This window comes from Apodemus sylvaticus, chromosome 20 (genome assembly GCF_947179515.1).
Source record: "Apodemus sylvaticus chromosome 20, mApoSyl1.1, whole genome shotgun sequence".
In the NCBI taxonomy this organism is placed as follows: Eukaryota; Metazoa; Chordata; class Mammalia; order Rodentia; family Muridae; genus Apodemus; species Apodemus sylvaticus.
This window is the reverse complement of record NC_067491.1, coordinates 12,430,381-12,442,394: the sequence shown is the minus strand read 5'-3', so window position 1 is coordinate 12,442,394 and position 12,014 is coordinate 12,430,381. Positions and strand designations below refer to the sequence as shown.

At 41.9% G+C, this 12,014-nt stretch overlaps 1 protein-coding gene across 1 annotated transcript in view; it reads left to right on the top strand.

Annotated features, from left to right (window-relative positions):
- The first annotated feature begins 5,287 nt into the window (after positions 1 to 5,287).
- Wif1 (WNT inhibitory factor 1) overlaps positions 5,288 to 12,014 on the top strand; it is a 79,226-nt gene continuing 72,499 nt past the window's right edge. The window contains exons 1-2 of the mRNA XM_052165740.1: positions 5,288 to 5,770; positions 6,219 to 6,358. Coding sequence (XP_052021700.1) covers positions 5,623 to 5,770; positions 6,219 to 6,358 — 288 coding nt within the window. The 5' untranslated portion in view covers positions 5,288 to 5,622. The remainder of the gene's footprint in view (positions 5,771 to 6,218; positions 6,359 to 12,014) is intronic.

Here is a 12,014-nt window from a genome sequence, read left to right as displayed (position 1 = left end):
TCCACTTTAGTTTTGTGTTCCTTAATAAACATAGGTGCCTCTGTAACGTGAGGACTGGCATTTATTTTACTTTACAAGTTTCACGCTGATGATGAATGGCAAATCCCAAGAATGGCTTCTTTTTACTTCAGCATAGAACTTATAAGAAGAGGGAAAAGTCCGTTTTCTCCAAAACAGTGGCACTGGATATCCACCACTCCTGGATGTAACTGACGCCATGTTTTTGTTTGTTTGCTTGGTTGGTTTGTGTGTGTTTGCATGTGGGGGGGGTGTTTCTATTTGGTTACAATTTGGTGGGGTTTTGTTGTTTTTGTTTTTTTCTTTTGTGGTGTGGTTTCATTTTGTTTTCTTGTTTTTGAGGGTGGTGTTGTGTTGGGGTTTTGTCAGTTTTTTTGAGAAAGAAACTAAAGCTGAATGGGTAGGGACGGGAAGAGGATCCGGAAGGACTTGGAGAAGGGGAAGACTGTGATCAAAATATACTTCGATTTAAATTTGTCTTCAATAATAAAAACCATAATTAAAAGGATAGAACATTTTCTGTAAAAAGTATTCTAATGTGTTTTCCTTCTTTTCTGATATCACCAGTGAGCTTGTGTCCCGTTTTTCCCCTTGTGGTTTTGTTAAACAACATGGGAATGAGAACAGCCTGGAGAGGCAGGACCGTCCGATCCGGAAGTGGCTTCTGGAAGACAAGCTATGCACGGTTGCTTGGTGACCGCATCCGCTGAGCAAATCAGAGCGAGCGATGATGCTCGCCCGGCTGCGAGTGCTTCAGTAATGAGCTGTCATGTGTGATAACGCACAGTTCTTCGGTGATCAAGTGTGTAGGAGGAGGCACCTGCCCGGAGCAGGTGACAGCTGCCGACTCAAGGACAGAGTGACTGAAGCTCAAAAGAAACAACCTTTTTCTATTCTTAAAACCATGTTTTAACTAAAAGAGTGTCTTATTAAGAAGATGCTACGTGTGAATGATGCGAAAATAATTTTTCTATTCCCCCTCCGCCCCCAGGCTCCATAGATGCCCACTGGAAACGTCACGGTCTACAGTCTTCAAGCCGCTACATAGAAATAAATGTGAATGTATTTGTGATTGATAGATAAGCCTTTGTATTATTATAAGTAGTGTGTATCCTCCTCTAAAAAGAAAACTATATTATGCATAACACTTGGCTCCTTTCGATTTCTCTTTGTGAGGGTTCCTTTCCACACGAATGTGCCACAAGCAACGCAGGTATAATTGATACGCCCAGCTTCCAGCCCATCACCCACAGCCACCAAGATAACGCTAGTGGGCTACCCAGTGAGAGGCGGCTCACCCAGGAAGAAATCACTCTCCCTTTTCTCTTTTAAGCTGTCTTCCTATCCCAGAGCCTGTAGAGGGTACACAGCAAAGCCCACACCCCCAGGATTCTGTAAATGCTGTATATAGTACTGTGAAAAAAATGCTCAGAATATTAGACGTCAGATTTCCTCTTTGAATTTCTGTCCAAAGTTGCCGTACTCTGGTCTACCTCAGGGCTGTGCAGTGCTTGTTTTAGCGAGTCTGGTGCTCTGAGGGACTCGAGTTCCGTGTTGTTTTGCTCTAGGTCAGTGCAGAGTACTTAGTAAATCTTACAGAGTTAGTGAATAAATTAATAGACAAAGGAATGCAACTAGAAACACATTCTGGACTAGACAATGTGTGGGAGAATTCTCCAAGTAAACACGAAGACTCCCAGCACACTATAGCCAACATTTATCACACAGTGTGACCATATTTTTATTAGAAAAATTTAAAAACTTACCTATTCTAAACGAATAATCTTATTTAAGGGGGGGGATAAAATTTCAGTTTTTGGATGAATTTCCTATAGAGATACACCCTATTACTGTTAAAAATATCTGACCCCGTGTATACAAATATGTTTCTTTCTCCTTCTTAAAACCTAAAAGTTATTCAATCACAGATTTCTGTAAGACAGGATTTTGCTTTGTAGCCCAACTAGCCATGAACTCTGGTGTTGCTTGTCCCCCTAGGCCGAGAGGGCTGAAAGTACAAAGTGTCCCTTGTCACCACAGCTGGCTTAAATTCAGGCGTGTGTGAGTGTTTATGTGTGTGTGAGACTGTGTATGTGAGTGACTGTATGTGAACGTGAAGACTGTGTTTGTGAATGTGTGTGAGTGTGTGTAAAAGTGTGTGTAAGTAACTATGTGTGTGTGAGTGTATGTTTATGAGTGACTATATATGAGTGTGTGAAAATATGTGACTGTATATGTGTGTATGAGTGTATGTGAATATGTGTGAGTATGAGTATGTATGAGTGTGAGTATGTGTGTGTAAGCGAATGTGTGTGGGTATATTGTGTGTGTGTTGTGAGCATGTTTGAGTGTGTGAGAATTTGTGTTGTGTGTCATGTGTGTGAGTGAGAGTATATGTGAATATGTGTGTGTATGTGAGGTGAGTGTGAGCAAATGTGTGTGGGTATGTTGTGTGTGTGTAAGAGTGTGTGTTGTGAGCATGTTTGTGTGAGAATTTGTGTTGTGAATGTGTTGTGTGTCATGTGAGTGAGTGTGTGAGTGAATGAGTGTATTGTGTGTGAAAGTGTATATAAGTGTGTGTTGTGAGTGTGTGAGGACAGAGGGGGACATCAGCTGTCTTGCTATATCCCTTTTCCCCTTATTCCCTGAGGCAGGAATTCTCACTATCTCAGACCTAGGCTAGTGACTAGTAAGTCCCAGGCATCCTCCTGTTTCAGCGCCTCAGCACTAGGGTTACAGAAGCACAACAGCATTTTTTTTGTTTGTCAGGGATATGAAATCATGTCCTCATGCTTGATCGGTAAGAGTAAAGATTCTCATCTGCTTAGATATCTCTCTAGTACCAACAATACTTAAATAACATTTTTATATCTCTAAAAATACAATATAATATGTCCTAATGGAGAAAAGTAAACAGAAAATATGTTGTTGGCAGTGGTGCTGCTGCTGCTGCTGCTGCTGCTGATAATTATGATGATGATATAACTGGACTTGAATTCACTAGTAGCCCAGGCAGGCCTCATTTCCATTGAAAACTTCCTACCTTAGCCAGCCTCTGAGTGCTGGGATAACAGGCATTTGCCACCACACCAATCAAAATCATCGTCCAGAAGGGGGAAAGTGTCCTCATATCAGGATAGATTGCTGTTTCAACATCCAAGACAACTGCTAAGGAAAACCCTCCACTCCTAGGAAGCTGTATTATGACCGAATTGGTTCCCATTCAGTTCTCAGCTGGTATTTGACAAGGACAACCTGTAGAGGGCGTCCTTGCACCGAGAGCCATGGAGGTCTGAGCAATACTGCGAAAACCACATTCCAAGTCCAAAAAAAAAGTCTATTGTGTTGCGAAATTATTACCTGTAACTGAATGACATTGGCTTTACAATATTAAAGGTTTGTAAGTTTGCCTAATACTAATCTAATAAAACATTATACAAATGAATATTCACTGCAACAATAAAATAATAAGATGTTGGGACAAAATTTATTTATTTATTTATTTATTTTGAGACAGTCGCAGGTAGCCCAGGCTGGCTTCAAACTCCATATGTCGATCAGTATTAACAATGAGCTCCTGCTGCCTCTGCCTCTACTTCTTCAGCCCTCACATTACAGCGTGTGCCACCATAACTGGTTTACATGTTTTGTTTGAAAAGAAAGAGTGGCTGTAAAGCTTTTGAGGCAAAACGTCTCAACTGTGATTTGCTCACGACGATGAGGAGTTCTTCCGAGAACGGGCTTTGGAGCTAGAGCGATCGGGATGCTTTGAATTCCGGCTCCTCACTCACCAGCTGAATATCTGCGGTCAATCGACCAGACGTTTACAGCTTTAGTTCCCCACCCCCATCGGTAAAATGAGAATAGTAACAGTAGCTACCGCAACGGTCGAAAAGAATGTTAAGACTGAAGCTTTATGGAGTTCACAGTCACAAAGGACGGCCTTCGTGTCTACCTGGCATACACAATACCCCCTTTCAATCTGTTGGGTATCTGGACAGATTTCACAGTTGTAATAGATGGTCCTCCCCCTCCCCCTCCTCCCCTTTCTTCCCCTTCCTCCTCCTTTTTGAAAATCTGCTTATGACCTAACATTTGTTTAACACGCACGCGTCCGAGTCCGGCTTCTGCTTGCTTTCTCCTGCCGAGAAACCCGCGACTCTACAAAGGACTGAGTGGAACACAGTCCAGCTCCGGAGTCTAGATCCTTGGGGGCATTTGTTGGAAAGCCACTGGGTGCAAAAAAAAAAAAAAAAAAAAAAAAAAAAAAAAAAAAAAAACCTCCCAAAAAGAAGTAAACAAAGCTTTTCCGGAGTTTGAAAACTTTCCGTGTGTTTGAATAATCGTTTGTTTCCGCTTTCTCTGAACATCCAAGGAGGCAGGCAAGAGGCAAAAAAAAAAAAAAAAAAAAAAAAAAAAAAAAAAAAAAACAAAAACAAAAAAAAACCAAAAAAAAACTTCCTTGCAGTAGGTAATGCTGCAAGCCGCAGCCAGCCAGCTAAGTGCTCGCCCACCAGATCCTCAGTCACCCCCAAGTTCCCAAGATTTCGGAGACTGGGAACGAGCCTCCAATTTTTTCTTTTTACCAAAATCCAATTTTAAGGGGGGGGGGACCACTACCAGGGATAGTGGGGTTGGGATTACAGCTATCATCGAGGTTCCTAGAGAACTATTCCGGGTGCGACTGGGTTATCAAGAAGACAAATCACGCCACCTGTCGGATATCTGTCCAGTGCAGAAATAAAGGAACGTCCTGCGAGGACCAGCGCCTGCAATAGCCCGACTAGCCTGTGGAGTCTCAGTATTTAACTTCTCAGGAGAGCGCAAACTGTCAGCTAAAGAAGCCAGAGTTTGCAGATAGGCACACAGAGACGTGGTCTGAAATGTAGTTCAAAGGGAAAGAGTCGACTGACTATGTGCATTCAGTTAGCTCCAGAGTGAAACGGATTTTATCACCATCTTTGACTACCAATCGAGCCCAGATATTTTTCGTTTACAGCATCCCGGCCATCCATATGCGTCACTTCGGGGGCGGGGGCAGGAGGCCAGAGTGACGACCCAGAAGTCCCTTTGGGTGCGTTTTTCGGTTGTGTCCCCATCTTCATTTACCTGGTTAAGGCGAGCAAGCGAGCGAGCGAGCGAGCGCGGTTTCCCTGGTATCGCGGCCCCGCCCACGCGGCTCCACAGCGCCCCCTAGTGGCGGTCGCCTGCGTATCACCGGCCGCTCTCAATGCTCGCCGGTGCCAGCAGTTCCCGCGGTTCCTCCCTCTAGAGTGTGATCCTCTAGCTGCTGGCGCTGCGGGACGTGCTGGCATCGCCAGCTTTGCCAGCTTCGTGTCTCCGCGGTTCCCTCTCCCTCCAGCCCCCCCCCTTCTTCTACGCGGCCGCGCATCCACTCCCTCCTTGCTCCCTCCTCTCCAGCTCTCCCAGGCTCACTCGCACCGGAGACTGGAGTCTTGCTCGCCCAGTCGTTTTAAGTGGGAACAGCTCCAGCTCCAGTCCCGCCAGCTGCAGCCAAGGCGAGAACTTCACAAGCAGCGCAGGTTGGGTCTCTGCGGCAAGAGTTGAGTCTCTGGCACCACCAGAGAGAAGGTCCTGAGCAGCATGGCCCGGAGAAGAGCCTTCCCTGCTTTCGCGCTCCGGCTCTGGAGCATCCTACCTTGCCTGCTCCTGCTGCGAGCGGATGCAGGGCAGCCACCAGAGGAGAGCTTGTACCTGTGGATCGACGCCCATCAGGCCAGAGTGCTCATAGGTAAGGTCCAGCGTCTGCATCTTCCCAGTGGTCCTCAATTTCTTCTTTAGAGCAGAGACACGTGCACCGAGTGTGTTTTAAAACAACTTCAAGGGTGATTGCCGCCTCCTTTCAAAATCAGGATTCTCTATTTAGAGGCTTATGAGATTCTTTCTCAAAAAAAGCAAAGCCGGCCCAACATTCCAGTCATGCAGTTGCTAGTCCAGACTGCAGAGTTGTAACAGGAACCTAGCGTTAGCACCGGCTTGCACCACTTGTTCGTTAAGAAGCACGATTTCTACCACAGACAGAAAAAATAATTCTGGTACTGGTCTTGGTATCAAAGGCAGGTGCTTTATGAAAAGCAGTGACCTACACTAGTTCCCTGGGGTTTTGCTTTCTGCATGAAACGTCTGTTTTCTTAGAAACGCAACTAGTTTGATAGGTTTGTTTATTATTTACACAACAGGATTTGAAGAGGATATTCTGATTGTCTCAGAGGGGAAAATGGCCCCCTTTACACATGATTTCAGGAAAGCCCAACAAAGGATGCCAGCCATTCCTGTCAATATCCACTCCATGAATTTTACCTGGCAAGCTGCAGGGCAGGTAAGTTCTGATAACAGAGAAGTAGAGAAAAGTCACTCTTTAGAATTTCTACTCTCCACTGGTACGTAGCAACAATAATAGTGTGTGATGTAGTACCACTTAAATTTTTATACAAGTTCTTGCCTGGTTTCCAAAGCAAATAAGGGATCAGTTCCAATGTATTTAAAGTTGTCAAGTAAATGGAAAACTCTTAAGGGTCATTGTGCTCACGATCACTATTTTAATAAGATTTGTTATCATGAGGTTTGGCGTATAAAGACCCCAAATATCCATATCATGATGTTTCTGTAATCACTGATATTAAAAAAAATTAACAAAGTATTTAGAAGACTTTCCATACTAAGTGATAATCATTTGTGATGTGATTTATACATTACAACAAAATAAGTTCATAGATATTCTTGACCTTCATTTTAATGTCCTCTTATGTGGGAAGGGTAGGATGTTTGTGTGACTTTAAAATTGTGTAGAGGACAAGTGCACGTAATAAATTCTGCTCATTAGTTGGTAAAAATGTGTCTACTATGAAAACTATTGTAAATATAATTAACTGCACATTTTCAGGGTCTTTTTTTTTAATTCTAAAATTACATAAATAGCCATTTTCAAGAAGAATGCAATCAAGAAAACACTTTATAAAAAGCAACCATGCTAAATCAGGAAACCACTTTGGTTCCCTGTAATTGCCTATTGCAGTCATGACCATTTCAGCTGTCTTTTTATCCTCAAGTTTGTTCTATTTTTAAAAGAATCTTTTTTAAAAATAGATCACATCCAGACTGTCAATGTCCCTTCTGCTATGTGGTTTTTTTGTTGTTGTTTTTGTTTTTGTTTGTTGTTGTTTTGTTAAATGATGCTTGGTAGATCCAGGTCAAACATTTGATGGTCCCTTTTGCACAGAGAGGTTGACTGAAGCTTCTGTTGTCCTTATCCTTGCCTGCAATCCTTTCTCGGTAGATATTTTAAGTGTAGGGTTGTTTTGTTTTGTTTTGTTTTGATACATTGAGAAATCACTAATGAATAACTGGCCTTTCATGGTTTCCATTTCTTTCACCCAAATCTGTTTGCTGGTGGTTGACCACTTGTTATTGCACTCAACAGGCTATATTTTAAAGATGCTTTTTCATAATAATGTTAGAAAGTAGTTTAACCCCCACCCTGCCCGATGAAAGGGGTTCATAATTGAAGAGTGGTAGAAAATGCCAAGCTCCCTAACACACACACACACACACACACACACACACACAGAGAGAGACAGAGAGACAGAGAGACAGACAGAGACAGAGTCTTCCAAAGAATTAAAAGCCAAGGCTTCAATTCCATGCTATCTCATTTATTGCTTTGTAACACACATATCTGCAAAAAGGATTCGCAGAGTTAGCAGCCTCAGGGCTGTTTCTGGAGGGGTTGGGGGAAAGAAGAACCAACTGAAGATGTAGTCTCTCATGTTTTGTTCCTTCCTGCTTAGGTGTTGAGTAAATGTAAGGCTTATCGCTTTGGGCAGAAGACAGTTAGCCCTCGAGAAAGTTGCTTTGTTCACTAGGGAGAAATAGCAATGTTACCCCTTAAGTGAGTTACTTTGTTCTCTATGGAGAGGTAACTCCAGGTCATTACTCTGAGTGTAGCATGGATAGAACTTCACAATGCCAAGAGAAATGTGTTTTAAATCTTATTTAAATATAACTAATTTTGCTCCCTAAAATAATGTTGACTCCGGCAGCAAACATTTTGACATGCCAGGGGAATTTGACGATGGGGAAAAATAATGACTTCAAAATCAATTAAGTCTTTTGAAAGGCATCCGTAGCTAAAGCCAAACCACATCACAACATGAAAAATGAAAAGTTCATCCCATTATCTAGTTATTTAATCCAAATGATATCAAACACGTAGGCATTTCAACACCGCAGAAACAAAACATATCTGATTAATTAAATTTTAAACTGTAGCTCTTTCAGCAACACGTGGACAAAGTTTTTTTTTTTTTTTTTTTTTTTTTTTTAAAGAAGATGCAAGACTTAGTAAAAGCAATAAGGAATCATGTATTTCTAGGAAGTTTTGAGTCCAATCACCCAGGGTGTTGAGAGCCATTTAAAGCATAGCCCACTAGCCCTCAAAGAAATTCAAGGAACAACTACAACGCCCTTCATTTTCCCATAGGGAATTGATCAGATGTTATGCAGGTGTTTTCGGTGTGTGGGGAATTGTGCAGACTCTCCTGTCGGATGAGGGCATGTGATGTCAAGCCAGACAGGATGACTCAGGTGAGGAAAGGCTCAAAGGCAACCTTTCAGTAGGACAGTTATTTCTGGAAACAAACCTTAAGAAAATTGAATACATGAATATACGGTTAACTGAAAAACCACTTAGGGGTCCAGCACTCACAGCAGCATGTGATGAACAATGGATATTTTAGGCATCACTTGGCACCATGGGGGAAAATTTTTAATAACAGATTAGTCTGTGACATAGCACATTTTGTTTGATTCTATTATAAATGGGTTGGCTGTCACAGGAAAATCCATTTGGCATCCAATCTTTGAAAGCATAAGCACTGTCATAGAGGGACTGGGACATTTTGGTTTCCCCCGCAGTGGGCATGTGTTGATCTATCATCTAAAAACTAATTTCATATTAGACGCATATGAATGGATAAGTTTATGTTGGATGAGTTTAGACTCATATTGGATGCATTTTAAATTGTACGATGTCCTATGTTAAATACTTCATCAATATACCATATCATCTCTATAGTATACATATATCTTTTATCCCATATCATTTCTACACTACACATCACTCAAGAAAATGGCAGAAAAGGTGCTTTTCACGGGCAGTCATCTATGGAGAGCAGGCGGGCATCTCACTGTTTATGCGGACTCGCTAGCTTTTGAGGTCCCCAAAGAACATGTTTTTGAAGTCTTCCTATGTGAAATTTTTCTACCTGAATTTCTTTTCTTTCTTATTTTTTCTTTTCTTTTCTTTTTTTTTTTTTTTTGGTTTGGGTGGGTAGGTGGGAATGTTTGCCCCCATTTTCTCTTCCGTATAAAATCCTCATTTTGTGGCCTGCCTTTTCTAATGTGTTTTAGCTTGGAAAAGTTTCCATTGAAAAAGGCTTAGGCTTTAAGGCTTTGCAGTCACGAAGGGGAAAGACCCTTTACTGCTGAGTACAACTGTTTAACAGTTGTTATTTTTCAATGAGTCCATGCCTCATTCTTAGTCTCTAAATTCGAGGCAGGCAGAGGCCATAAACAGCCATTTTTGGCTTTCTAAATTAGGCACTAATTAAACATTTTATTTGGAAAATAACACTTCCTAAACCCCAAGGCTTTCGAGTAAAAAAATTTAATGGGAAGTTTCGTTGGACAAATCTGAACTCTAACTTAGGACATCGGTCCTGAGTTCCACAGGAATGCATTTAGTGTAAGGCCAAAATATTTTATGGACATAACTCCTAGGAGTATAGATGAGATCTTCATATGTAAGGCTGATACAGACTTGATCTTTTAATGACAACATAACCTATTATCTGCAGAAACATGAGTACTATAGGACACTAGGAATCTAGCACTTGTGAGGCTTATATTATTAGATGCATCTATTTTTATGTTACTTTTTTCTTTATATTTTTCTTGTTCTTTCCTTCTTTCTTTTTTTCTTTTTCTTTTCTTTCTTTCTTTCTTTTTTTTGGTACAGTTGTTAAATTCATGCTGAGCCATCAATACTGATTTTACATGTTTTTTTTTTTAAAGATTTACTTTTTATTATATGTAAATATAGTGTCGATGTCTTCAGACACACCAGTAGAGGGCACCAGATCTCATTACCAATGGTTGTGAGCCACCATGTGGTTGCTGGGATTTGAACTTGGGACCTTCAGAAGAGCAGTCCGTGCTCTTAATTGCTGAGACATCTCACTAGGTCCCTGATTTTCCATTCTTATTATGGCCAAAAGCCTGATTGTTTTAGTTGGGTGGCAAGGTCTGGGGTGAGATTGCTGTCTGAGGACTAGAAATTCTTTGGGTGAAGATAATCAATCAATATGAACTTCAAATCCATCACCCGAATTATGGAGAAAGCTCTAACCATCAGTATTGGCAGGTCTAGATAGATCTGAGAGAAAGCTTTTAGAATTGTGGTCTGTATAGCTCTTACAGCCACTAGAAGCCAATGTTATAGCTTCATTTCCACAATATTTTAAGATGTCTACTGTCCTGGGACACACACACACACACACACACACATATATATTAGAGGACCTGAGTTTATCAGGCTGAACAGCATAAGCATGTTCCTTGTGGTTTTTGATTTATTTATTATGTGCACATGGTGTGTGCACACATGAGCACATAGGCGACAGCCAAAGGACAATGTGCGTCCTGTGCTCGGTCTCTTTATTTCCTTGAGACATAGTTTTCTCTCGTAGACCCTGGCACTAGGCTAATAGCCAGCATGCCCCAGAAATCCTGCCTCCACCCAGCACACGTAAGCACGCCTGGCTTCCCACATTCGTTATGGAGATTATAGTCTGGGTCTTCATGCTTCTGCAACAAATGTTACTTACCCTGACAGCTCCCCTCAGCCCCCTCCTCTGTGGTTATGTATGTCCATAAAGAATAGAAAATGTGAGTCTGGATAAACTCAGTAGCCAAGCACCTGATGCCAACAGTTTTGGGGTTAATCCCCCACATTACCTCAAAGCAACAAGAATAGATAATAACTATGCTGAGGTCATAGTCTCTCAAAGGAAGCATTTCTAGCATGGAAACTTAATTATTACTGAGTTAATGATCCTTGTCTGCTCCCGATCGACCAAAATCAGTCTTCTGATTGATTGATCTGATTGAAATCTGATCAACAACAGTAATGATGACTAAAGTGCACAGAAAGCATGAGATGTTTGTCTGGGCTTGCTTTATTAATGAGTCCAGTCGGCCACACCCAAATTTGGGGGAAAGCGCCACTCAAAAGGATCACACACACATACACATTATAAATAAGCTAAAAGACACAAAGGACCATGTTTATGCAGTTCAGCTGGATAAACTCGAGTCCGCTAAAATATATACATCCCAAGGACAGTAAGCATCTTAAAATATTGCAAAAATGAAGCCACACCATTGGCTTGTGCTGGTTGTAAGTGCTATACAGACCACATTACCTGGGAACAACCCAGGCCGTTTCTCCAACAGCCAACTCCGGCGTTGGCTCATTTTGTTAAGAATCAGAATGATTATCAGGTGGTGGTGGTGGCGTACTCCTGTAATCCCAGCGCCCTGGGAGGCAGAGGCAGGTGGATTTCTGAGTTCGAAGCCAGCCTGGTCTACAGAGTGAGTTCCAGGACAGCCAGGGCTACACAGAGAAACCCCTTCTCGAAAATACCAAATCCAAAAAAACCCAAAAAACCAAAACAAAAATCAGAATGATTGTACTGCCGTGCTCCAGTAACCAGCTGGATGGTCTATGTCCATCAGCCAAGTGCTATAGCTCTGCTCCCGAGGTAGTGTTGACATGACACAGCACTGGGTCCATTAATTTTTTTCTGCAGTTGGCAGTTTCTAGTTCCCCGTTAGAGTAGCTGCATTCCGAAGACATGTAGTCAAGTGGGCTCCTCTTTAACAAAATCAGAGAATAGCAACAGGGTGTATGTGTGTGT